The 25,733-nt window shown below is 33.8% G+C and overlaps 3 protein-coding genes across 5 annotated transcripts; 2 read left to right on the top strand and 1 right to left on the bottom strand.

Moving 5' to 3' along the window:
- The first annotated feature begins 7,893 nt into the window (after positions 1 to 7,893).
- On the top strand, positions 7,894 to 12,166 carry LOC107916858 (F-box protein SKIP23). The gene is made up of 2 exons (XM_016846224.2): positions 7,894 to 10,233; positions 11,896 to 12,166. Exon 1 carries the CDS (start codon positions 8,957 to 8,959, stop codon positions 10,226 to 10,228), a length of 1,272 nt encoding a protein of 423 aa, XP_016701713.1. The 5' UTR covers positions 7,894 to 8,956; the 3' UTR covers positions 10,229 to 10,233; positions 11,896 to 12,166.
- Positions 12,167 to 15,832: 3,666 nt separating this feature from the next.
- On the top strand, positions 15,833 to 19,255 carry LOC107917829 (scarecrow-like transcription factor PAT1). Of its 2 annotated transcripts, none has more exons than XM_016847174.2 (2): positions 15,833 to 15,887; positions 17,174 to 19,255. In XM_016847174.2, exon 2 carries the CDS (start codon positions 17,363 to 17,365, stop codon positions 18,980 to 18,982), a length of 1,620 nt encoding a protein of 539 aa, XP_016702663.2. In that variant the 5' UTR covers positions 15,833 to 15,887; positions 17,174 to 17,362; the 3' UTR covers positions 18,983 to 19,255. The 2 variants fall into 2 exon arrangements, with proteins under 2 accessions (XP_016702663.2, XP_016702662.2); XM_016847173.2 differs by lacking the exon at positions 15,833 to 15,887 and adding an exon at positions 15,960 to 16,111.
- Positions 19,256 to 20,866: 1,611 nt separating this feature from the next.
- Positions 20,867 to 25,423, bottom strand: LOC107917828 (probable WRKY transcription factor 20). 2 transcript variants are annotated; one of them, XM_041087216.1, is made up of 7 exons: positions 25,346 to 25,423; positions 24,893 to 25,219; positions 23,445 to 23,603; positions 22,524 to 23,061; positions 22,297 to 22,429; positions 22,050 to 22,205; positions 20,867 to 21,676 (listed from the first exon to the last, which is right to left on the bottom strand). In XM_041087216.1, the coding sequence occupies exons 2-7, from the start codon at positions 25,121 to 25,123 to the stop codon at positions 21,190 to 21,192; spliced, it is 1,704 nt and encodes a 567-aa protein (XP_040943150.1). In that variant the 5' UTR covers positions 25,124 to 25,219; positions 25,346 to 25,423; the 3' UTR covers positions 20,867 to 21,189.
- Positions 25,424 to 25,733: the final 310 nt, after the last annotated feature.

Here is a 25,733-nt window from a genome sequence, read left to right as displayed (position 1 = left end):
GTTTCAAACATTCCAAGTTGAGCATTTTATCACAAAAACATAGGTATCTCCCCTCATCTAAGTGATTACCTTTGATTCAAAATATCACAGAGTTTAGCATCCTCACTAAGGATTCACTCAAATCACTCGAGATGTTTAAGGACAATAAGTTAAGCACTCAATAGTCAATATGAAAAGTTATTACCATAGGCTTGCATGAAAATCTAATCTCCACCACTATAAATTGAGATGAAACATCAATCAAAAGGTCTTTAGAGGGTTGTAACGTGGCTTTGGTTAGGGGTGTGGTCATAAGCTGAAAAAGAAGGTTAGAATCGAGATTGAATTGAAAAAAAATTACCTAACTAGAAAAATAATAAATCATCAATTGAATACATGTGAGCTTCTTCTTAGAATATGGAATTAAACATTTAAACTCAAAAACAAGGAATTACTACTAATATATATATATTAATTTTTTTTAAGAACAAGTCAAATAACATAGGCTAACTATCAAAAATAAAACATAGCTAAGCAATTTATTCAAATCAAATCTCGAAAAAAATAGGGATCAAATTAATTTAGGGGATTTCAAAAATAATGGGTTATGGGTTAATATTGAGGGTAAATCAATGGATGACTTATTAGGCTCAATGGGGTTTACTAAGGGTTAATTATGAAGGTAGGCTTTTATGGAGTGAGTGGGTTAAACCTAAGTGCCTTTATCATCTTGACATATCAAATCAAATGTGTGGTCTTAACATGTATAATCAAGCAAGTTAATTGCATGCCTAGAGATAGGGTGACATAATTTTGCTGGATTAAGGCCTAATAAGGGAATCCATAGATCTAGTTAATGCAACACTAGTGGTTTTAATTAGAAAGAGATTTCAATTAATCAACCTAGGGCTAGATGTTGTTAGTCTCGATAGAGATAATAATATAACTTAGGGATTTCTACGGATCAAGTCAAGTGAATAAATTGTCTGATTCAGAGTCAACAACAAGTGAAGTCTAGGTGAATTTTTCCTTTAGGTATTGTTCAAATCATTTAATTTTCCCAAAAGTATTTCCCCAATTTACTTTCTGTGCATTCTTAGTTTAGTAAGTAGTTTAGATAAAACAAACCCCTTTATTTTTAGGCTAGATAATAAAAAGAAAAGTTAATACTAGTACTTTTAGTTCCTTTGGGTTCGACATCCCGGTCTTGCCATAAGCTATACTACTGTTCGATAAGGTGCGCTTGCCTTTGTCGTGATAATAGTTAGTTTTCAAGAATGGGCATTCATAAATTATAAAACTTATTGCACGTATCATATCACACGATCACATACATAGTCCATCATCCACTCAAGATTAATGTATGCCACATTATGAATGTCACAAGTGGATAAATCCATAAACGGATATAGGATCTATTCTACTTGGGTCATGTTTGATGTTCAATTAGTCATATGTATGACTCTATCTTTTAGGAGTTATCCGCTCCAATGCTCAAGACAAAGCATCTCACCAATTAGACATGATAGCCAACATATTAGTCTTTTAATCAATTTTCTCATTTCTGATTAGATTAAGGACATATTTAGGATCATTTACTAATACAAGCTATCATTTCGTATTATGATTCAACCACGTAATACCGTTTAGTATTATTTAACATTAGATAACCAGTGAACTAATATTTGTTTCCTTGTTGCTTTGCTTGCAAAAATATTGAGGACAATATACATTGGATATTAATCTAATTAATGAAAATTAATATTAAATCAATTTGTTTGAAAAGTACAAGTACACATAGACAAAAATACTACACAAAGGGCACTGGAACCAACACATTCTATAAAAATATGTAACAACCCGTTTTCAATGAAATCAGAAAGATTTTGGGACCACAAATCTGACGTAAAAATATTTATTTTATTATTATTTTAATGTCTACAGCATGTTAGTATTACCGTATAAAAATTTAGTTAAGAAATTTTACTGGTTGAATGCTTAATTTGATAAAAAGGACTAAATCACATAAAGTGCAAAACTTGAGTTTTATAAGTTAAAGGTATCAAATGACTATGAAATTAATTAGTAAAGAGGTTTATGTGGCAAATAAACCATTTTTATTTTGAGTGGACAAATATGGACATTAGTTATGAAATTTTAAATGTTATAAGTAAGGTTAAATTAGTAAATAAGTTAATAAGTAAATTAAAAATAAAATAAAATAATGGTGTCATCTTCCTTAATGTGAAACACCACCGAAATTGAAGGATAGGAAGCCACAGCTAGGGCTTAAAGTATTCAGCCAACCTTGGTGTATGCATGTAAGTCATTTTTCATCCTGTTTTTAATGATTTCTATGTTTTCAGGATCGTTGTAGCTTAATCTAGCTAGCCCAGAGACTAATTTTTAAAACTGTTAAAAGATTAGAGTTTTTCCATGAATGAACATAGGTTGATTTTGATGTTTGATGGAAGAAAATGGATAGTTGTTGTTAGATAAACAATTTTTGTTAAGTGATTTTTAATAAAATTGTCAAATAGTGATTAAATAAAAAAAATAGAAAATATTGACGGTGAAATTGTGAAATAAATGAAATATAGGGCTTTCTAAGCCCTATATGAAATTCAGCTATGGTGGGTTATTGGAAAATTTCATGAATTTTCATTTTATGAGCTAGGGACTAAATTGAAATAAAATCAAAATCATAGGGGCATAAATGTAATTTTTTTAAAATATGAGTTTGGGTTAAATTGAATAAAATAAGTATTGAATTGAGCTGAATTTATTCGTTTAGATCAAGACAAACCTCGTACGGCTTTAGATTGGAGCAAAGATAAAGTTTTAGAATAATCGCATTCGTATCTACGTTTAATCGTCAATATAATTTCGTGTAATTATATTGTATTTATGTTCTTTTAATTGAATTATACATGTAATGTGGAATGCCATATTTAAATATATACATATCTGTTGCATATCCAATGATGTTTCGACGACTACCGAGTTCTGTTTGAACCTCAGGAATTCGTAAGATACAAATGATATGTCATTAGGGTTTACATGATTTGGGTGCTGGTCTTGAACGTCCTATCGATGGCTGAGGTCCGGCACGTGTTGCGGATACTCCACAGCTCGTGTAAGTAGCATCGTGTAGCTACGTTTCGACCTACAGCTCGTGTGAGCAGACCCATTTTCACAGCTCATGTAAGCATTCTAATTCACAGCTCGTGTGAGCATTCTGATTCACAGCTCATGTGAGCATTCTGATTTACAGCTCATGTGAGCATACATGTACAGGAATTGACAGGTTATAGTTATATGAGTTAGCGTACTATGTGTGAGCTATCCCGGGTATCCAATAGTATTCTAAATGGTTCAACGGGCATTATCTGAAAGAAAGTGGTCAAATTTTGATACGAACTAAGATATGAACACATATGATTTGCATTGAATTGGTGATACATGGTATAATGAAAGTTGAGATGGATGATATATGCTTATGATACATGATTAAATGTTGTGATCATCCATGATTAAATTGCTTATGTTATATGCTTATATGGCTAACATGTTTGGTGTAAATGCTTAGGCTTTGGCCAAGTTGTGGTTGGATTATGCAATGTTTAACTTACTTGTTATGTGATGGAATGGTAAGTTGTGTTTTACATTATACGAACTTACTAAGCATTTATGCTTACTCTGTGTTATTTTTTGTGTTTTATAGTGAATCGGAAGCTCGTTCGAGTTGGAAACTTGTCGGAGTTATATCACATTATCCATCAGCTAAATCGGTAGATTTTGGTGTTTCTAGTTTTGGTTATAATGGCATGTATATGTGTTTTTATTTGATGAATTAGCCATTTGTTTTTGGCTTGTGTTTATGGCATTTTGAATGATGATATGGTGTTAAGTTGGCATGTGTATATTTGGCCTTGTATTGGTTATTATTTTGTGTCTGTGGTAATTAGATAATTGAGGTTAAAATGGTAGTTAAAAATGCATGTTATAAGTTGTCCTTTGACAAGTTTGAATGTGGTAATTTGGTATGTTGTTTAGATGACATATGTGGCTAATTGTGCTAATGACTTAGTTGATGGATAGTAAATGGTCATTTTGGTATGAAAAATGTAGTTTATGATGCTAAATTAAAATGGTAAATTTGGTACTTGTGAATGTGAATTTGATATGTGAACAAAGTGGTAAGTTTTGGTTAAATTATACACATGGTTATACATGTTTCAATGTTGTGATTGATGTGCCTTTGGGTATATTGGTTGAATGCTTATGTCCTTTATTGGGATAGCTTGATTATGCAGGTTTTTAGTGCATTTTGAAGGCTTGCTTATATGTGGAAATTTGGTTGTAGGTATATGCTTGAATGGGTGAGAAAAATGGCTTGGAAATGACCTATTTTTTGTCCACACGGCCAGAGACACGGACGTGTGTCTCAGCCGCGTGTGACACACGATTAGGCGACATGGTCGTGTTTCCCTTGTAGCTTATAAAGGGCTGAAAGTCAGGCTATTACACGGTCTGGCACACGGGCGTGTTAGGCCATTTCGAAGGGTACACGGCCTAGCACACAGGCTTGTGGCTTGGCAGTGTGACCCAAGTCAGAGTGTTACACGGGCTGGGACACGATTGTATGTCCCTACTTCGAATGTTCACACAGCCTGAGGCATAGGCGTGTGTCTCATCCGTGTGAGTCATACGGCCTAGCCACACGGTCGTGTGACCCCTACAGTTTAAAAATTTTCAACTTTTTTTGAAAAATTCTATATGTTCCCAATTTAGTCCCGATTTATTTCTAATGTGTTTTTAAGGCCTTGAGGGACCGTATAAGAGACAATATGTATGTCTTTGATTGGTTTAGCTATGATTGAATATATGAATTAAATGATTGAATATATGAATATATATGTATAAGAGACAATATATGAATTGAAATCTCCGATAATGCTTCGTAACCCTATTCTGATGATAGATATGGGTTAGGGGTGTTACAAAATACATATAAGTATTTTGGATCATTTTATAATCTTCATTCAACTATTATTCACTAAGTTAAAATTATTAGATATGTTCAAATAATTTCAATTCATATATTGAACAATTCCCAGAGAATTTTTATATGCTTTCAACATTCTAAATCTTTTAAGGATTTTAATATAAACTTCACTATATTGTGATTTATATAAGAATTTGTAACAACAATCATAAGACGTTGTTCAAATCTTTAATGAATTGTCAAACTAAAGGTTATTTTCTTCTATCATAAAAGAGTATCTTTCATAATCAATGTTAAGACTTAGCGAAAAACTTTATTTTTCTTATTTCGTCTTCATAAAACTACTTCATTGTATCATCGTTGGCTTTATATCTTTAGATATTTGGACTACTAGTTCAGAAACTTCACGAATTTAATTCAACTTGAATTACGTCTTTTCATTTTGGCCAATCTTATTGCAATGATATTGGTTTGTTGCAGTACCAAGTAAGATAAATATTTTCTATCTGTAACGATAATATTCATTACTACATTCTCATATCCTTCCTCAAATAATATTAACATAAATAAAATATTTGGACATATGACATATATGTAGCCAATGATATTCATATCACACTAATAACATAAGTTAACTCTACCTTTTGAAGAGTTAACTCTCATTTTTTTTTATTACTATATTTCTACTTTTCATGATTATATCTTTTATTTTTTTATGCTTACATTCACTTTGTAAATTGTAATAGATCTAGTAAGACGGACTTCTAAATGTTTTCATTGATTATTTTATAACCACCATCACAATCACGCTTAAATTTTAATTCAAAATCTATATGTTCATGTTATTACCATGATTAATCTCAAATTATAATATATAATAAAATAAATTAATAAAATATACCTAAAGATTATTAACATTATCGTTATTACCCTGACTATTATTAGAGACATTGTTACAAGTACTAAAATAACTTTGCTTTATTATAACAATAATTTAATTGTTAAATTTTTAATCATTAGAATATCATGTATAATAGAAAAAACTATAATGTAGATGAAATTTTAAAATACTAAAAATTTTTATAAAGAATAAGGTTTTTTTTTTAAATGGAAAAACATACCAAAAACTGGTTATATAAAATTCTTGGCATATGAAACCTAAAATCTTTGATTGCTTGAGCGGTAAAAAATGATAGTCTTACCCCAGTTAGCGAGTTTGACTCTGTCTTTAGGTTGTTTTTCGTTTTCTCATTTCCGGCAGCAACTGGTTTTGTAACTGTTTTTGACAAAAATCAGTAATAACGCTTTCGTAACCGACTCATCGTGGAAGAAGAAGGTAACGCTTATGCTTGGGTTTGAATCCCCAGAAACTTTAGAAGGAAATCATGGAAAAAAAAATATCTTGATTGGAAACTTACTTAATGGTAAAATATTGGGTGAATTTTTTAAATACGTCGGTTTATAGGAAAAATTATGAGATTAGGCTATTTTTTAAAATTTGTCGGAATAAGTTGATTTAAGAGTGAGTGTGTGAAAGCTGGACGTATTTTTAACAGATTTTACAGTAAATGCTTTTAGCTTGATGCATTTTCAACTTTGGTCAAATAGTTAAATGTTAGTGCTTTTATCCTTAAGTATCGGGTTTAATTCATTTCCTACTCACATTTATAATTACACTATGAAATAAAAAATACAAATATTTGTAGGAGAGAAATCGAACTCAATACTCAAGAATGTAATTGTAACTATTTAACCATTTAAAGTTTAAAAAATTAATTAAAATTTAAAAAATTTAAAACAATATGAAATAAAAAATACAAATATAAGTAAAAAAAATCGAATTCAAGACTTAAAAATAAAAATACTAATATTTAACCGTTCAACTAAAGTTAAAAGCACATTTAAACTCTCTTCTCAAAATCGAAATATTCCAGTAAATTTAAAAAAAAAAATCCTAATCTCAAATTTCCCTAAAGACCGGCATATTAAAGGAATTCACCTAAATAAAATGTTTTTTTTTTAAATTTAAATCATTAAAAAGAAATAAAAGAGTGCCGTTTTACTTTTTATGTGGTTGGAAAGCTTTGGCACTACTTCGACCGGGGGTTCAACGTGGCATAACAAAAACAAGTCGTTACGATTCCTCCTCCTTTATTATTACCTCATCAGCAAAATTAAATAAATTAATTAAAATTTCAGTTACTCCGCCATGGAAGTTTCTCCTTGTATTTCTCCTTCACTTACACCACTTACACCCCCAGTCTCACTTCCCCAATCAAAACCCACATTCACAAGGTATTCAAATCCAACGGTGAAGGTCACTTCCATCCAAAGATGCAAATCTTTGATACGAAACAATCAACGGCTTACAACCAAGGTTGCTGCCAATATTCATGATGTTTCCGTCGTAGCTGATCCTGCTCGAGTCGATATCACTTGGCAAATTGTTGTTGGAGCTCTAGGTCCACAATTAACATAAGATTATGTCTACTAATGTTGATTATCTTACTTGGTATTTATATTTAATACAGTGTTTAATATAAAAAAATTTTCTGCAGCTGGGGTTACCCCTTTTATTGTTGCAGGGATTGAATTCAGCAAAAGAATTGTAAGCCAAATAATTCAAAGCGTTAATTGATTATTTGGGAATGGATTAGTAATGGGTTTTTGAATATGTATGCAATGATGTATTTATGGATGATGATTTGTGTGTTTGTTTATGCATTATTGATTGTAGATTGCACAAAGAAGATGTGGTGAATGTAGGGGCTCAGGACTTGTTTTCAGGGGCAATGATTATTTTAAATGCCTTGAATGTGGTATATGCCTTTGTTAATTTACACTAATTATTTTAGGGTTATATAATCAGTTTTGTTCCTTACTCTATAATCAATGCTTGCTGGCAGGTGGATTTCTTCCATGGCAGTCATGGAAAAGGTTCTTCACTGGTTAAAAACAATTTACTACTTTTCATGTTATAAGATTTCCCCATAACACTCTACATTGTAAAACAAGTTGAAACTTGGGAGCCAAGTAATTGAACTGGTTCAAGGAGAAAAGCTGTAAAAGCTTTCCTGCATACATGAATGATTAACTCTGTAAAATGTACACATATGAATACATATACAGAATTAGTATGTGATTTTCTGGACAATGTGCTTCATTTTGACATTTGTTGTATCTGATGCTTGCTGAACATTGCAAAGGGAAGTATAATGAATCAGATTCCCACAGTTTCAAAGAACTATAATTTAGATTTGATTGTATTTTTCGTGCATGCTCGAAACGAATCCGACACTATCTTAGACATGGACAGCATAGTATATTTCGACTTTACCATTCCGAGTATAAGAAAAAGACCTGAATGTACATGTCTTAGATACATAACCTTATCCGACACTTACTCCCGGATATTAGCAACTGTTTTTTCTACTATGATAAATCACATATTATTGTCATAACTCTATGCACTAAACACAATTTTTTTCCTTTTTTTGCTGTTTAGTTTAATTAAACAGAGAAAGATATATATATATTATTTTTTTCTGTTCAAGTACTTGTTAAACTGCAAACGCTAGTTTGAAGTTGAGTTTCCTTCACAAATGCAAATGCTTGTAACTGAAAAGGAAAAGCAGACAAAAAAACTGTCGAAACTAGAACATGAAATTGCTGAGTCCAGTTGCTTTTGAATGGTGTCATTATTAGCATTTAATGACTCAGATTCTTTCCTTTTTTTCCCCTGAAATTACTCTGCTTACAACCAAAACTGACCCTAACACTGGCTGACACATAAGCAATAACCTGGCAAAAGAAAAAGGAAGGTAAGCATCATTTGGGGCAGATTCCTCCTCTCCTTTCAACTATATATCAAGACTTGCAATGCTGAAGAGAGCTGCATAGAAACATCCGTTCTCTTTTCTTGTTCATCCATATCTGATTTCCACCCTCACCCCATTTTAAGAAGAAGAAATGGCTCCTTGTCGATCTTGGTCTGAGCTTCCAAAAGAGCTCATCTCTTACATTGCTAAGTGCCTCGACACTCGCACTGATGTTCTTCGTTTCCGAGCTGTGTGCTGCTCCTGGAGAGCTTCAGTTCCTTTGCCACCAAAATCTTCTAAACTGCCAGTGCATTTCAGCTTGCCTGTTAATGATCCTAGGAAGCCTATTGTTTCTGCCGTCATTTCACAAACGGTGGTCTACCGCATTGCTCAACCAGGCTTTCATGCTCATCCCAACCGCAAAAGCTGTTTCATCAGGGTGGAAGAAACGGAGCAAGAGAACAAGTTCCGCCTGGTGAACCCGTTTTCTGAGCGTCTGATCAAGCACATGCCTGCCAACTTTCCCAAGGAGATAAACCATCTCAACTTCAGGGTGGAAGAAATGACCAAGGGTTTCAGTATTCGACTGCTAAAGGATGATGGTAGTTCTGATCTCCATGACAACAATTTCTGGACTCGCAAGTTCAAGCTTGCTTCGGATTTTGATTCGAGCTACAAGGCTATTTCTATCTCATCAGGGCAATTAAGACGTGCGAGGCTTGATACTTACACGACTGACATCCACTGGTGTTCGCTTGATACTGAAGTTCATTACCGTGACATCACCAACTTCGATGGAAAATTCTTCATGGTTAATATTTATGGCGTTATTTTGGGGATGGATGAGAGCTTTTACACCCTGGACGAGGTTCACACATCTCTGGAACAAAAGGACTGGGAATGCGAAAGGTATTTCGTGGAATCATGTGGCCATCTTTACTTGGTTGTCAGAGACTTCCTCATTTGCCCTACTCTAGTTCAATATAATTATACACTTGATGCTTTCATGACCGAAGCCAAAGATGCTAATGTGCCGGTTAAATTCAAAGTTTACAAACGGATCCCTAGTGGTGACCAGCGGAGTAGGTTTTGTTGGGTGGAGGTGAATGATTTGGGTGATCATGCATTCTTCGTCAGCACTGATTGTTCCTTTTCCTTTTCAACTCGAGATTACACAGGGTGTGGTGGGAACTGCATCATCTATGTTGATGAAATAGACAATGTGGAGCGTCTTAGGAAATTTGAATCTATCGAAGCAGACAACGACAAAGAGGGTCTTAAGCAATTGAAGAATGGAAAGGTCAGATTGTACAATTTAGCGGATCAATCCAGTGCACCTCTTGCATTATTCCCACACTACCTGGATATGTTCTGGCCTCCTCCAACATGGCTGAAGTGGGATCAGGGCTCTTCTAATGCCTGAATACTGTAAGTTCAAAGTGCTTATATTAGTTCCATTTTAGTAGAAACTGAGAATCGTAACTGCTAGCTTAACCTTATGTTGACAGATGATATGCTTGATGTGATAATGTTGTATGCGTTATTCATTGTTGTGAAGTTATCTTGCTTCATTTTTGACAGTAATGACTTTTCATGTCTGTGAGTACTATGTCTGCAAACTAGCACAATGAATAGGCGTTTTTATCAGTAACCTATGTGGATTTTCTATACCACTGTGCACTATGAAATTTTGCATGAACACGTGCATAGAAGAATGATTATTAAAGATTCCCTCATCGATCCAACTTTAATTGATTTGCTACTATATTTAGGTTGTCGGTTCTGTCATGCTTTAACACGTGGCCGGTGCTTGCATTAGTTGTTCTGTATCACCTTTAGAGCCGCCCGACAGCTACACGACAATAACGTAATCACCAATTATTGTGTTTTGTGCTGAATTTATATCAAGTCATAATCTATCCTATCTAGGACATAATCCGACAAGAAAAAGCATAGGGTGATCACTTGTTAGAGTCTTTTTACGCGTGTCATATGTTAAATCGAGGATTCTTGTACTAGTTAAGGTAACTGAGATATGAACATCCTGTTATTATGGAAGTAAACTGAATTTGTGCTTATTTGGTAACCAAGTTGACAATTGGACCTAAAGTAATGTGCCTTTCCTGATTTTCAAGTTAACCATATGTTAATGTCCTAGTCGATAGAGATTCAAATAGATATGTCGTTACAAAAGAGTCATGGCAAGACCATAGATCAAAGAACATTAGATTGTAGTTATTAAGTCTGCTCATTAATCATAATTCTATTGAACTGCAATGCCACAGTCCTAGGTTATATCACTTGCTTCCCGTTTTAACAGGTGACACACTTTCCCCGAGTATCTTCTATTGCCATCATTGGAAACAAACTGATCTGCAGGTTCCATTATAATAGATAGATACCGTAGTTGAGCTGAAAAGATTACGTGCCACGTTTGGCTAATCCCTCAGTAACCAATCAGCGCAGCTTATAGCACAAGATGCTCTGATATGATACCTTTTTGACAAGTATTATTGGTAGTTGAGATTATGCTTGCACTAGTACTATTAATCTTCCGACACTTAGATCATTAGTTGCTGCATCTGTACAAGTTCAATATCGAATAATTTGAATTACTTACCGTTTGGAGTTGATCAAAGTACGTAATATTGAGTTTTGTGTTCTGCTAATTGTAATGATAGTTATAACCAGAGTTTGTTTAGCTTTAAATCTTTGAAATTTTTACTAATATGACTTGTTGCACCGAGTTCTTCGCGATGCTAAATATCTTTAATCACATTGAAAGCTTAACATCATACGTATACTATAATAGTTTCAATGCATTTCCTTCTTACATCTTTGTTTTAGGAACAAGTAGTGTCTCAATACAACAGCATCATGTTAAAGATTTATGTCTATCTATGTCTGTTTTCCTGGCCTAACATACCTAAATGAGTGATCTGTCTTGTTACAGAAGTTGAGCCGTATCAAATCCGAGAAGATGCAACCAACCGACTATTTATTTATCATTCCATTTGCAGTGCCTTACATTATATCAGTTGAATACCATAGTTATTGTTAATTTGTATCAGATCTATTTTTTTAACGCAGGTGTTCTGGAGACAAGCTTCTGTTGGAAGGAAGCTGCAGGCAGCACTCGTATATCCCTGGAAAGGAAGTACTAAATAAATCAAGTGCTGTTAGTTTAAGTGTCTTGTATTAGAAGTATGCATAGGTGGGAGGTGTTTCACCACCATATTGTTGTTTAAGACTTGTGTTTTCCTATCTGTCTGGTGGGGAACTCTTACAAACTCTATGGTTATGTTATGTTATGTTGTGTTGTGTTGTGTTTGAATATGAAACCTGAACCGTTTTGGTATTATTTTGATGTTTGTTATACCTAAATATTTAACTGCTGCTTATCATATGTTTTTAATTGACCATAAAACTAAGCAAATCAAACCATAGTGTCACCATGTTGGAGAACCATACTGGAAGCCTTTATGGTCTCCAAACGCGTCATCCCTTATCTAAAATGGTCATCATCATCAATGACAACAAGGTTTATGATTTATTTGGTAGCATTAAGTAGTCAACTTCCCCGTATGCTTAAATACTTGACTTTATACCCCAAAACAAAAAGGGAAAAAATAAAATCAAAGGAATTTAGTTTGGGTTTGATAATCTTTGTGCATGTATATAGCGAGTGATACAAAAAAGTCACTGTAAATGATTGATTTGAATTGAACCAAGGGGTTGATGTTAAGTTGGGGGAGGGTATAGGTGTAGACAGTGCAGAAAGGTTTGACAAATGGCTAAATATATATTTGTCGTTTGAGATTTTGATATTCATTATCACAAGGAAATGAAGAAAATGACTTCCCTAAATATATATTGATTTGGACTTGAAAATCCCATTGTCATAATTAAAGGATAAAGATTGCACCATTGACTCGTGGTGCCTATATTTAGGAACTATAATTTCAAACACAAATACCCTAAGGTCACTGGATATTTATGAAATTGTAGTTACACCAACACAATGTAATAGGTGAAAATTTTTAATTCCGCCTAAAATATGGCTCTAAAATTTTGTTTAAATTCGACCTAAATTAAAAATGTTAAGTTTGAATTTAATTCAACCCGTCCGTATTAATTTTTTATATAAAAATAAAATTTTAAAATATAATAAATTAAATATACTAAACATGTTTCCAAGCAAATTGTAAATACATTTAAAAAAATTTTATTAGCAAAATTAATAGCAGAACAAAGAGTTATACAAGATTCAAATAATAACAATAAAATAGTAGCAAAAAAAAATTAAACTAATTCGAGTCAGGCCCAAAAAAAAATTATCTGAAGCTAAACCTATTTAAAAAAATAAATCTTATTTTCTATCGAAATTCATTTTTAAATTTATATTTTTATCTAAAACTTCACACTTTTCAAATTAATATTTACAACTTATTTATAATGAAGTCTACTCTTAATCTTGTCTTGTACTAATAGAAATAATGCGTAATATTAACTGTTCTGTCAATCAACTATTAGGAGGTAATTTATTTCCGATAACTTTCGAAATTAATAGAATTTAACATGCAGAAAAAAATGAATATAAATGCATAATTGGTTAAATTTTTTAATATATATATATATAAGGTTAAAATTTACTTCAAATTACTATATTCTTCATATATTTAAAATTTAATTCTTCTACTTTTATTTTCAGGAATTTAGTCTGTTTATTTTTTTTAATTTTAAATTTTTGGTTCAATTGTTAATATCATTAAAGTTCTTCATTAAAATAGTTGATGTGACATTTTAAAAAAAATTATTTAATAACTATGTATAAAAAAAATAACATTATAATGAAATTGAATTTAATAGAAAATTTTAATGGTATTAACAATTGAAGTTACATTTTTAAATCCATAAAATAAAGAAATTAAATTGCTTGAAATAAAAGTTGAGAATTAAATTCTAAATGTATGAAAAGTACGTAGACTTTCAACATTTTTTTAACCTTATAAGATACAAGAGTGTGACATACTCATATAAAGAGTGAAAAATGTGAATAACAATTTAAAAAATATATATTATAACAATTAAATATAATTTTGATTGAAATAGAAAATTAAAAATCAAAATGTTTTAGGTTGAAATACAAATAGATTCTCACAAAACACCAATTACTACTCCTAACATAGAAACACTAAATGGTTGAGATAATTTATTTGAAACAGAAAAAGTTAGTAAGCCAAGATGGTGTGATATGTTGCCATCTTCATTTTGGGATAGCTGTTAGGGGTGGTGTTCATACATAAAATTCCTAAAGGACTTTAATTTTAAAGGCCATGGGGGAGCTGCTTGCTTATGTATTAAATATTTATCACCAAACTCCCTTTTTCTCTTCCAATCCTTCTGTAGTCAAAGATTTAGTTGATATACCTCACATGAATATTTATTATTCAATGAGGTCTAAAAAGTATGAGAAAAGTTAAATTCTAATATTAATTTTTATATTTTACATAAATTGTGAATTTAACTCTTATAATTTGATTTGATGTTTTTAAATTTAATTTTAAAGTTTTAATCTCAACCAAAAGATAATTATTTATTTATTAAGTTATGTTACATTCAAAATATGATGCGGCAAACTTATTATTGCATTTATAATTTTATTTTAGTTTGTTATTTTTATATGTTACTCACAAAAATGACCGTAAATGAATTTAACAAAAAACAATTATTGTTTGCATCAAAATTAAAATTTCAAAATTTGAAAAGCATAAAGATTAAGAATAATATAATTGTAGAACATGAGCTAAATCTAAAACTTTATGCATCGTACAAGAATAATAGTAGAACTTAATCCAACCAATTTACTTGCTAATGTATAAATCAGGATTGGAATTTTAAAATTTTAAAAAATATATAAAAAATTAAAGTTAATCAAATTGAAATATAAAATCAAATCTATATTTTATAATTTATAAAGATTAATAGCAAAATTTGACGCAAGAGAAATTGACGGAAAATAGAAGTTCACGGATTGAGCTGAGTTTAAGTATAATTTTAACACACTTTATATTTACTAAAATTAATTTAGTCTAAAATACGAATTTAAAATTTTATCTAAACCTACTTTTATATATATATAACTAACTAATTCAAACCTATTTTATACCCTCTATTTTAATTTTAATTTTTATTCAAACTCTGGAAAATATTCCTGCCATCAAGAGGGGTAATGGAGAGAAAAAGAATGAGTTTTTATTGTGAATGTGACAATGGGGGCTTAAACCGTGTGGGTCCATTTTTATTGTGATTTGCATGCTGGACGGGGACTTATCCTTTTGACACTCCTCTAGCCCTGAACTTAACCAACTCTGTTTCTTTCTTCCTTTTTCCACAGTCAACTTTCAAAAGGTGTCTCCTTTCTCAGACCAAAATACCCTCTCCCCCCATTCCATCTAAACAAAAGGTTTCTTCTTTCTTCACACTTTTACTTGCACCATTCATTTTACTTACTTATCTAATGCCTCCGTTTCCCCATTGGTAATGGAAATTGTTATGATTTCAGAAACTTTTCTATAGCTACTACTTAACCAATAAACAAGAAAGTTCAAACTTTTGCAACTTCTATCTACAAAAAATGATTTTTTATTTGTTCTTCTAATCATGGATGCTTACGTTTCATCTAACTACATATGTTTATTAATTGATTTTTCTTATAATTTGAGTAAATTATTGATTAAGTGATCCCACATAGATTAAATAAAAGAGACAAAGATCAACTGCTATTTCTCAACAGAAGACTTTGACATTTTCAGATATTGGCGTTGGGATTATATTATTTGACTATAATTTGAAGACTCCAAGCTAAAGTCTTTCGATAGACCAGTTTTTCTTTGATCAAACAAAAAGATAAGGCTAATAGGGATCAAATATGATAATAATTTAAAGTTTGGTGGAGACTCTGTTGGCTGAGAGAGGGTGTTTTTGGTCTTTTCAAATAGAGCGTAAGGAAGGAGGCAAGAGGTTGAATCTGTGGATGGGTTGGAACTTGGATGTAAAGAAATGTGTGACTCATGTCTTAGGTAAGAAAATCTGTCATTTTGTCAGTGTCATTTATGTAATTCCCATAATGAAGAATGTCATTTTTGTAATGAAGCTTTGTTATAAACTGACGGCTAATACACCTTAGGAGGTTGGGGATTGATTTTTTGTTCTTGCCACTTTGTAGTTTGAGATTCTCCTTTTGTTCTTTGAAACCCCAAACTTAGCACCAAAACTTTTAGTTTAGAAGTGGAATCAAAATAAGGTATGGGATATCAGTATTCAATCCATTTCTTTTATTACTTAAAATTAACTAGGGTCTTCGTTAAAGCTTTTTTTTTCTGGTTTTGGGGGGTGATTTTGTTTTCCCAAATCACCGAGTTTCATGGTTTGTTGCTTTGTTTCTCGGTATTTATTTTTCTTCTTATATATGATGCAAATGAATGCATTTGAGGTCTGAAATGAGTTTGTTTTTTAGCTGAATTTTTAGTACCAAGTTTTCTTTGAGCTAACATGTATGTTGTTGTAAAAGGTATAATCTTTATGTTCATGCATGTTTGAAAGTAATTGTCTTTTCTTCTTTAAACCCTGCCTTTTTTATGTTCTTATCCTCGAAGTCTTCACTCTCTTGGGGAAATGTAAAACAATTTCATAGTTTCACATTAAATAATGAAAGTTTGTTTTGTTTCATTGCAGAAAAACTTCATGTTCTTTTAATTTCACTTACAACTTTTAGTTCTATGTTAGCAGCATACCGCTGGTTTGATTCTGCAAATTTTTTTTTCTTTGTTTTACTGAAAAAGCTTTAGCTGCATGAATCTATTAGATGCTTTCTGTCGTTTTAATAAGTGAGCTGCTTTTTATTTCCCTTTCAAGTTCCTATATAAACCATTTTCATGTTAATTCCTTGCTGATATTTGTTTATGAAACATATTTTACCTGAAGATTGAAATAAATATTTTTTATATATCTTGCACATCATCCTGCCTGCCTACTATTTCATTCATACAATCTTCTTTGCCAGCTATGTTACGCATGAAATCAATCTATATTTGAACTCTAGGGGCAGAAAACTTATACTGGTGCCCATTTTATGCATGGCAGACGTGTTAGGTTATTAACACATGTAGGATCTTTCCTGTTTTATGCTATGTATCGTTTGGTTGTCATCATCACTAGTCGGATTAAGAAGACTTGAACTCTTTTACTTTCCATTTGGTGCATCTTTTTTCATGTTTGATTTCTTCTGATATAAAAGAAAAGCTGGTGTTACTTGATTTTTCCATCATAAAATACAGCTAATGCCTTTTGTTGACCTTCTATGCAGAATTCATCCGGTTCTTCTCTTTGATGTGTTATTGGTGCCAAGCAGCAGTTGTTGGAAATGGTTGGGTGATTTAACTTATTCATAATAACAGTGCTATTGGTTAAATACGGAGGTACTTTATCAGAAAGGTTTTGCAGTGCTCTGTTGTTGTCTGTTGACTCGTAGGATTAAATAAAAGAAACTTCTGCAATGCAAACGTCTCAGAAACATAAAATTACAGGCAAGTGCATTGACTGGCCCGTGCAAGAGCTGGAGTCCTATTGTTGTCCTCCAAACCAGAGCTTAGAGCCATGCCAGTCAGGTTCTGATGATGGCAGCAATAGTGTGCAACATTCAATTCCTAACCTGGAGCGATACTGCACCCTTGATTCATCGTCCAGTGTGCAGAACTCTTCTTCGACAGCCAGTTTTTCACCCGATGGCAGTCCTGTTTCGCAGCAAAACTACACTTACCCATTGGACCTTCATCATTCCCCGGAAAATACATGTGCTTCACCAATAAGTGGTTCTTGTGTAATAGACAATGAAAATGACTTGGGGCTCATGATAAGACAACTGGAAACTGCTATGCTAGGTATCGATTCAGGTGATCTTGACCTTCATGCAATAGCAGCTTCTGGCAGAGCCACTGAAGTTTCCGTAGAAGCGGAGAGGTGGAAATACATGAAAGAGATGATCGCCAGAGGGGACCTGAAAGAACTGCTTTTTGCTTGTGCCAAAGCTATAGAAAGTAATGATATGTATATGGCTGACTGTTTGATTGCGCAATTACGTCAAATGGTGTCAGTTTCAGGTGAACCAATGCAACGACTAGGAGCCTACATGTTGGAAGGGCTTGTTGCGCGGTTGGCTTCTTCAGGAAGTTCTATTTACAAAGCCCTAAGATGCAAAGAGCCTGCCAGTCCTGAACTGCTTTCATACATGCACATCCTCTATGAAATCTGCCCGTATTTCAAGTTTGGCTATATGTCAGCAAACGGGGCAATTGCTGAAGCCATGAAAGAAGAAAGTAGAGTCCATATAATTGATTTTCAGATTGCCCAAGGAAGCCAATGGTTGACCCTAATCAATGCTCTTGCTGGTCGGCCCGGAGGACCTCCAAGCATCCGTATAACAGGCATTGATGACCCTACATCAGCTTTTGCCAGAGGAGGAGGACTTGAAATAGTGGGGCAGAGACTACGCAAACTTGCTGAGTCATGTAAGGTACCCTTTGAGTTCCATGCTGCCGCTATTTCTGGTACAGAGGTTCAACTTGAAAACCTTGGTATTCAACCTGGTGAAGCCATTGCTGTAAACTTTGCCATGATGCTGCATCACATGCCAGATGAAAGTGTGGACACTCAGAACCATCGGGACAGACTATTGAGGTTGGCCAAGAGTTTGTCCCCAAAGGTGGTGACGCTCGTTGAGCAAGAAGCAAATACAAATACCTCCCCCTTCATTCCCCGTTTCCTAGAGACAATGGGTTATTTTTCGTCTATCTTTGAATCGATTGATGTTAGCATGCCAAGAGAACACAAGGAGCGAATCAACGTTGAACAACACTGTCTGGCCCGGGAGATTGTCAACATTATAGCATGTGAAGGGAAAGAGAGAGTGGAACGTTATGAACTTTTTGGGAAATGGAGATCAAGGTTTATTATGGCTGGCTTTACACCCTCTCCATTAAGTCCATTTGTAAATGCTACCATCAAAACTCTGCTGCAAAGCTATTGCGATAAGTATACTCTTGAAGAGAGAGATGGCGTTCTTTATCTCGGCTGGATGGATCGAGCTATAATTGCTTCTTGTGCATGGAGATGTTAACCGAAGGATAGCTGTTATTTACATTTCATCTTTGGCATACTCAGGATTAGCACTTAATTTGATGAGAATGTCCTTTTCAGGGATGTAATGAAAACAAGTCCTTTGTACAACTAAATGTTAGTCGTAAATTCTAGTGGTTAACTGTTGCAGCTTGTCTTGCATACGCGTTTTACACTGTAATGTTCAAATTGTTGGACTTATCAGCAAAACAAACTTGTTTTCTTTTCATTTCATGGAAATAAAATGGTGGTAGCTGGTTCATTTGCCTGAAAACGTTCACATTTCAGTTGAAAACTATGACAAACAAGGAAGAATAGCACAGGGATATTCCACTCTGTGGTCCCGGACGAGTCAAATCCTTCATATGCCCCATCAATTGTGTTGGTAGCCTCCAAACATTGCCAGCAGTCACCCTGCAAACTATTACATCCTTCTTCAAATTCAACTTGAAGGAACCATACTGTAACTCACTACTTGTACTCGATTTAATCCCATTTTTCCTGGTAAGTTCCGTCTCAAATCTTGATGAATTAGGCAGCAGACTCGACGACTTGGACACTTGCTTCAGCTTTCAGCTGCAGCAGGCTAGTGCATAGAAAAGTAACAGCTCATTTCCATCTACCATGCTTGAACTTTTTGAGAACTATTGAGTTATTCACTTCTAGAACCCTTATGATCTTGCATGGTGGCTTTGAGAATAGGAGGGAAGGTTGCATGCAAGATCACATGGCATGGAACAAACAACCTCTCAACAGTGGACCACGTTGAGAGCAAAGTTAGGACCATAGCCTACGCATATATGATCGTGACTGAAGAACTGTTTTATGTAATCAAGTTTTACCACTTTTTCATGCCTTCCCTTGAAATTATTCCTAATATAAGCTCAGGTCCATTTTGCCTTCGGTTTTGGTACCTCGCCTAAACAACTGGAAAACAAATTTCATCGCTTTTTTTTTTCTATCTTCGCAGTGTGGTCTAGTAATATATAGAACTGTTTTTATACATGGTCTACATTTGTCACGGTTAATGGTAGCTACAAGCAATTAGAATCTTGTATTTCAGCTTTAAAGTGGGTTACATTGTCATGAAAGTCAAGGTCTAGGAGTCTAAACTCATCTTTTTAACAGTTACAAGTTTCAAACAACCGTTTCTTTTAAGCTTTTGGACCTTTCTGATGAAGACTTAAGACTGAAGATTGATATGTGAAACATGTTGGATGAAATGAGAGGCAAAGACTGACCAATTTGGCCTGGCCAAAGGGATTTCTCCAAGTTGATGATGGCCAAAACTACGGCTTTCAGTTTCATATTAGTTTTTGAGATGGTAGACTTCGTAAGTTCCAAGTGGAGATATGGGCCACAGCATGATACATGTGCTCTTCTACAATCCCTGCCAAAACAATGACCGATTAGTCCAAATGGGTTTTGGATTATATCAACGGTCAATTTGTAAATGTTGGATAACCTGTTGGATTTGTTCTAGATATCTTTTCCTGATTGTTGATTTTGGTGTATTTTCACCATTTCTTTTATCCTTTTCTGCTAGAAAAATATAATCCAATCCAAGTGTTGAAGAAAATTAAAAAATAAAGTTCAATTAGGCAGTCAACAGGACCTGGAACAAGTTGTCTGCAATTGAATCTCAGCCCTGAATCAACGATCAGAACATCAAAAGGATCAAAATTCATAACCTCGGATTCTTAAAATGTCTGATCAATCCTTTGGTCTGATACCAAAATTTCATAGCCTCCAGCAATAACTGTAGATAATGTGTGAGAATTTTCCATCAAAATGTGTAAGCAAAGATTGGCTTTGTGGGGCATTATCTAAGAGGCAATGTTAAAGAAAAATACTATGTACTACTCACAAATTCTTAACCACAAGATGGATAATACATATATATTATATTCTTACAAATATCATTTCAAGAATTTGTTTTACAACATTTTCCTGTGAGAAAATAATACCTGTATCCGTTCCACTTTTGTACAAACTCCCAAGTTAATACAAACAGTGATTGGCAACATGATTGAGATAAGCTGAGATGGTAAACTAATACATACATTACATACATACATACATACATATGTAGAAAAATCCGAATTTTCAGAATACAATTTTAACCTTCCCTTTTACCAGTGAAAAAGATGGAGAAATGAAATCCAGTCCATATTTTTATTCATCCTCACCTTCGTTGTTAATAGATTTTTACGGACCGGTTAGTATTCTTCCCATGCTCTGTGGAAATGCATAAGAGTGATTTAGGGGTGTAATTTCAACACCACGGCCTTCGCTCGGATTTTCTCTAGAAACATACTGATTCATGCTGCCATTTAGAGCACCGTAATATGCCATCATAGTTGGTTGAACAAATTTGAAACTTGAACCACCAGCCTGTGGGCGGCTTTGGACCAGTTCAGAATCCAATTGTTGTTGCTCATTTGAAGCATGTTCGGGAACGGAACTAATACCAACACCAAGATCAAGGCTAATGGCATCATTTTCTTCTGATCTAACCCTTGATGGCCCACACATTGCTACTGGTCCTGCTGTATCATGACTACCAGTTTTTGCAGTTGGCACATCGTGATTGTGTTTTCCCTCGTATGTGGTTATAACGGCTTTCGGATCATGAGATGCCCTCTCAACGTGTTTTCTAACAGGACAACCGGCATTTGTGCACTTATAATAACTCCTACATAAAAAGTAAGCAGAAAAAATAACATCATAAATAACTGATGTAAGAAACAATAATAAAATAAAGAAACAAAAACCTATGGTCAAGAGTAGTCATGCATACGACTCAAATATGAGCCTCGAAATCGGCATGCAATAAAGCCATAGCGAGACAACAAAATACAAATAATACTCAAGATAAACTGAATAAAAGATCCTAAAACACTCAATTCTCATATCTAATTTATGACAAAGCACAAAAGTCAACATGCCAGTAAGCCACCAACATAGTGTTTCAAGAAGGTATATGTTGAAACATATGAGCGTATTAAAAGATGACTTGTAAGTGTGATATTCTAAATCTATCATCATTGATTTTTAATGGTACATACCGAGGATTAGGATTTCCTCTCACTACTTTTTGCCCATATTTGCGCCAACGATACCCATCATCCAGTATATCAACTTCACTCACAGTCTGAACAACAACACGTGGTTCCCGGATTGGCTTCACCACAGGAGTGATATCAATCCCACCATCCATCTTCCTGTTCATTGTTTGCTAGTATCCTTAGCAAGCAGACAAATCCACAAAATAAAAAAATAATGCCTCTATTGACAAATAACAAATTAACATACCTCCGTTTCGAGAATGGATCATCATCTTCAACCTCATCTAAATTATCATCATTAGCTGTGACAGGAGATATATCTGCAGTACTATTTGGCTCAATACTATGAGCCATCTGGCCATAACCGCAATATGACTTGTCTAAAATGGTGAAAAAGAAAGCATTAATTCGTAAGTCAAAAGGAAAAAGGACTCCACAGATAAAACTGAATGTATAATGTTTTTAAACCCTTACCATCTCTACCATTCAAAGATGAGACCTTGTCAGATCTTTCTTCTTGGCCAGACATGATATTACCAGAAGAATATCGGCGGCTAGGCTGAGGTTTAGGATGATCATGTGTACCTTTGTATATTATCTCAGTAATCTGTCCATCATGAGATCGCTCAAACAGCTTTTTCACTTCACAATTAGGATGTGTACATTTGTAATAACTGCGTGGAAATTCACATCCTTTCACATGTTTCTGTCCATACTTTCTCCAGTTGTATCCATCTTCAGATGACACAGGCCCAACTCCTCTATGATCAGACTGCCCAGATGGCATCCCACCATTTGGGTTACCTATCTGGTTTAATTCCTCTGCATCGACTTCAGCATGAGCGCTAGCCATAGAAGTAGCTGTATGAACAGGTACGGAAAGGCTCAATACATTCGAGGAGCCTGCCATCTCACTCTTAACTGAAGCTGATGAATTGAATGATATGGTCTGATATTGAATTTGGATCTGCCGAGATTGCTCACTTCTCTGCGGGTCTAAATCTGCAGGAGCCTTGAATAAGGGGGAAAAAGAAGACCTTTAGATGGGTATACCTTCCAACCAGCAGAACATAATGAATTTAGACAAAGAATGTCGATAATGAATAGTTAAGATAGAAGAACAGGCTACTAGTTTAGGTGTGCCTATGACATCCTCTGGCATGATGCCACTATAGGCTAACTAATAAATTAGTTTCCTATTGTTGGGTTTATGGGCAGAGTTTAAATTGATGCAAAAGAGTCTCCGCATAAAACCAGGACTCTAGACACTAAACTAATTATATGCCTATGCCTATGGCTATCGTGAAATATAGAACAACTGAATATTAGAAACAATGGAAATTATTATTTAAATTTCAATCTCAAAGTATGCATCAACATTTATCAGGAAATTACCATATTTGATCTAGGATGAGGTCTAAACTCAAAGGTGCTTGGATTTCTTTCGTCAAAAGCATTAGAACACGCAGTGGTTGCTGAATATGTACTACAAGCAACAGAGGCGTGTACTGCTTGAGGCTTGATAAGAGAACCAGTAGTCGGTGAAGGCTCCGCCTTGAACAACAATAAACAAAACAAGTTACTTGGCACAGCTATTGTCAGCAAGAGCAAGCATATAAAGCTCAAACCAAGCAGTGACCAAAGATTACACAAACTAATTCCATCATGTTTATTTAGTGCAAAAAACAACTTAATATAAACAAAATGAGAGGGACAGCAGGGCAAGATTCCAGACCAAACCAACTAAAGGCGAGTAAAAGCAAAATCATTCATATACTTCAAGTAAACCCTACGCTTTACGTGAAAAGCAAGTCTGTAAAACCTCAAGCTCAACTTATAAGCTGCAATACCCATTTGCTTTCTGCAAATTCTACTCTATGTAATGTCATATCCTCCATTAAATCAGAGGCAGTCATGCCTCCTCCTAACCTTGACCCACCAACTTTATACTTTTCCACTCATTCATTTCATTGCCTCCTTGCACCACACATTAAACAAATCCCCATCCTTTGATCTAAAATCAAAGGCTCACCTTTAATGAAGCATCCATCCATTAATGCATTCCACTCCACCTCACCCTTAGCATCTATTCCATATTCTACATTGCACAAAATGGAAAAGTTCTCTAGTATGTCCTATAGTTAAGACAAGGAAAATCACATAAATATTAAGTGTGTGTGTACATATAAAGAAGCCACAATTCCCATAATCAAAAGGGAGAGATTCATTGTGTGAAAAAACAACATTGGCATTAAAAAACACATAGAATATAGAAAAAGAAGGTCCAATCTAGAATTTTTATACTAACAACACTTTTAAAAATGGAAAAACTTTATTCCTCCCGCAATATACAAATCCATGGACCTGAGAAGCCATATTTCATAATTTATCTAATAGTTGCAATATTAGAGCATCAGAAATTTATTTTTTTCCTTAAAGTCCTCACCATCATAAACCACTTCAAATATAAAATCAAGCATTTAAGAACACAAAAGTGAAAGCAAACAAACATAATAACCAAATTATTTTCCCACCTTAAGCACATCTTGAGCCGAAAATTAAATCCAATCACATCATTCCCAAACCAAAGGGGGAAAAATAGAAAGAAAAATACTCCACTAAAAGCTACTGTAAAAATTTAACAAAATTAAAACTCTGAATCTCACACTACTGAATTCCTCAGTCAACTAGAAAAAATCTTGGGTTTTTTCTTAAAAAAAGGAAGAATTCAATTTCACCGGTGAATTTTTAGAAAGCATGCAACTTTCCTCTATTTTCTCAGGAAACAAACAAAAACAAAAATCAATACAACCCATATTTATAAAAAAAAAAGCAGGTCAAACCTTAACGTCAGAAAGAAGAACTGGAGACTCCAAGAAAGAAGAAGGACTAAGCCCAGGTGGAATCGTAATACAAGCCGACCTTGAGATGGGTAGCTTAGCTGGAGCCACAAGCTTGTACCGAGCTCCACCAGAACCAGCCGAACCCGATAGATCGTGCTGCATAGTAGCCGCAGCAACAGCCGAAGAAGAAGATGATGAAGAAGAAGAAGATGCTAATATTTGCTCCTCCATTTACAATTTACAACACAGCAAAGAAAAGAAAATTAAAAAAAAAAAAAAGACAAGACAGTGAAGAGAGTCAAAATGGAGTTGATTTAGCTTTTATGTCTGTAAGGAAAAAGAAAGGAGGGTTAGATTAGTAAATTAAGGTTAAATAATAAAATAATAAAACCATACACCGCGAATTAAAAGTGTTACATATATCTTAATTAAAACTTTAAGGGTGAGTTTTACTGTTTGAGTGTGTTGGAGAAGGCTGTCAGAGGAGATGGACAGAGTTTGACTTGTTTCATTGGATCTAGCTCTGGGGCTTCTCTCATTCCCTCCACTTTGCAATTTTATTTTTATTTTTAACCTTTAATTTAATTAATTTATTTTTAAATAATTATAATTAAAATAACCCATTTTGCAAAAAAAAAAAAAAAACGACCGATTTCACTGACTTTTAACAATGTTTTTTTTTTCTTTTTTTAAAGAAAATATGTGAAAGGTGGTTAAATCTTCAAAAGGTGACCCATTTTGTCATAGGCAATCATTGTAGTTATCTACAAAGGATCATGCTTTTTCTTTTCTTCACCTCTATTTTTGTTTTTATTAATTAAAAGAAAAAACCTTTACTTCA

Source organism: Gossypium hirsutum, chromosome A01, assembly GCF_007990345.1.
Source record: "Gossypium hirsutum isolate 1008001.06 chromosome A01, Gossypium_hirsutum_v2.1, whole genome shotgun sequence".
NCBI lineage: Eukaryota > Viridiplantae > Streptophyta > Magnoliopsida > Malvales > Malvaceae > Gossypium > Gossypium hirsutum.
This window is presented reverse-complemented; position numbering and strand designations above follow the sequence as displayed.

Excerpts from the sequence above, each read along its gene's own strand:
- LOC107916858 (XM_016846224.2), top strand. The coding sequence starts at position 8,957 with ATGGCTCCTTGTCGATCTTGGTCTGAGCTTCCAAAAGAGCTCATCTCT.
- LOC107917828 (XM_041087216.1), bottom strand. The coding sequence starts at position 25,123 with ATGGAGGAGCAAATATTAGCATCTTCTTCTTCTTCATCATCTTCTTCT. Across the intron at positions 23,604-24,892 it reads TTCTTCTTTCTGACGTTAAG|GCGGAGCCTTCACCGACTAC; the intron begins GTTTGACCTGCT and ends TTGTTGTTCAAG. Across the intron at positions 22,206-22,296 it reads GATCCATTCTCGAAACGGAG|GAAGATGGATGGTGGGATTG; the intron begins GTATGTTAATTT and ends AACAATGAACAG.
- LOC107917829 (XM_016847174.2), top strand. The coding sequence starts at position 17,363 with ATGCAAACGTCTCAGAAACATAAAATTACAGGCAAGTGCATTGACTGG.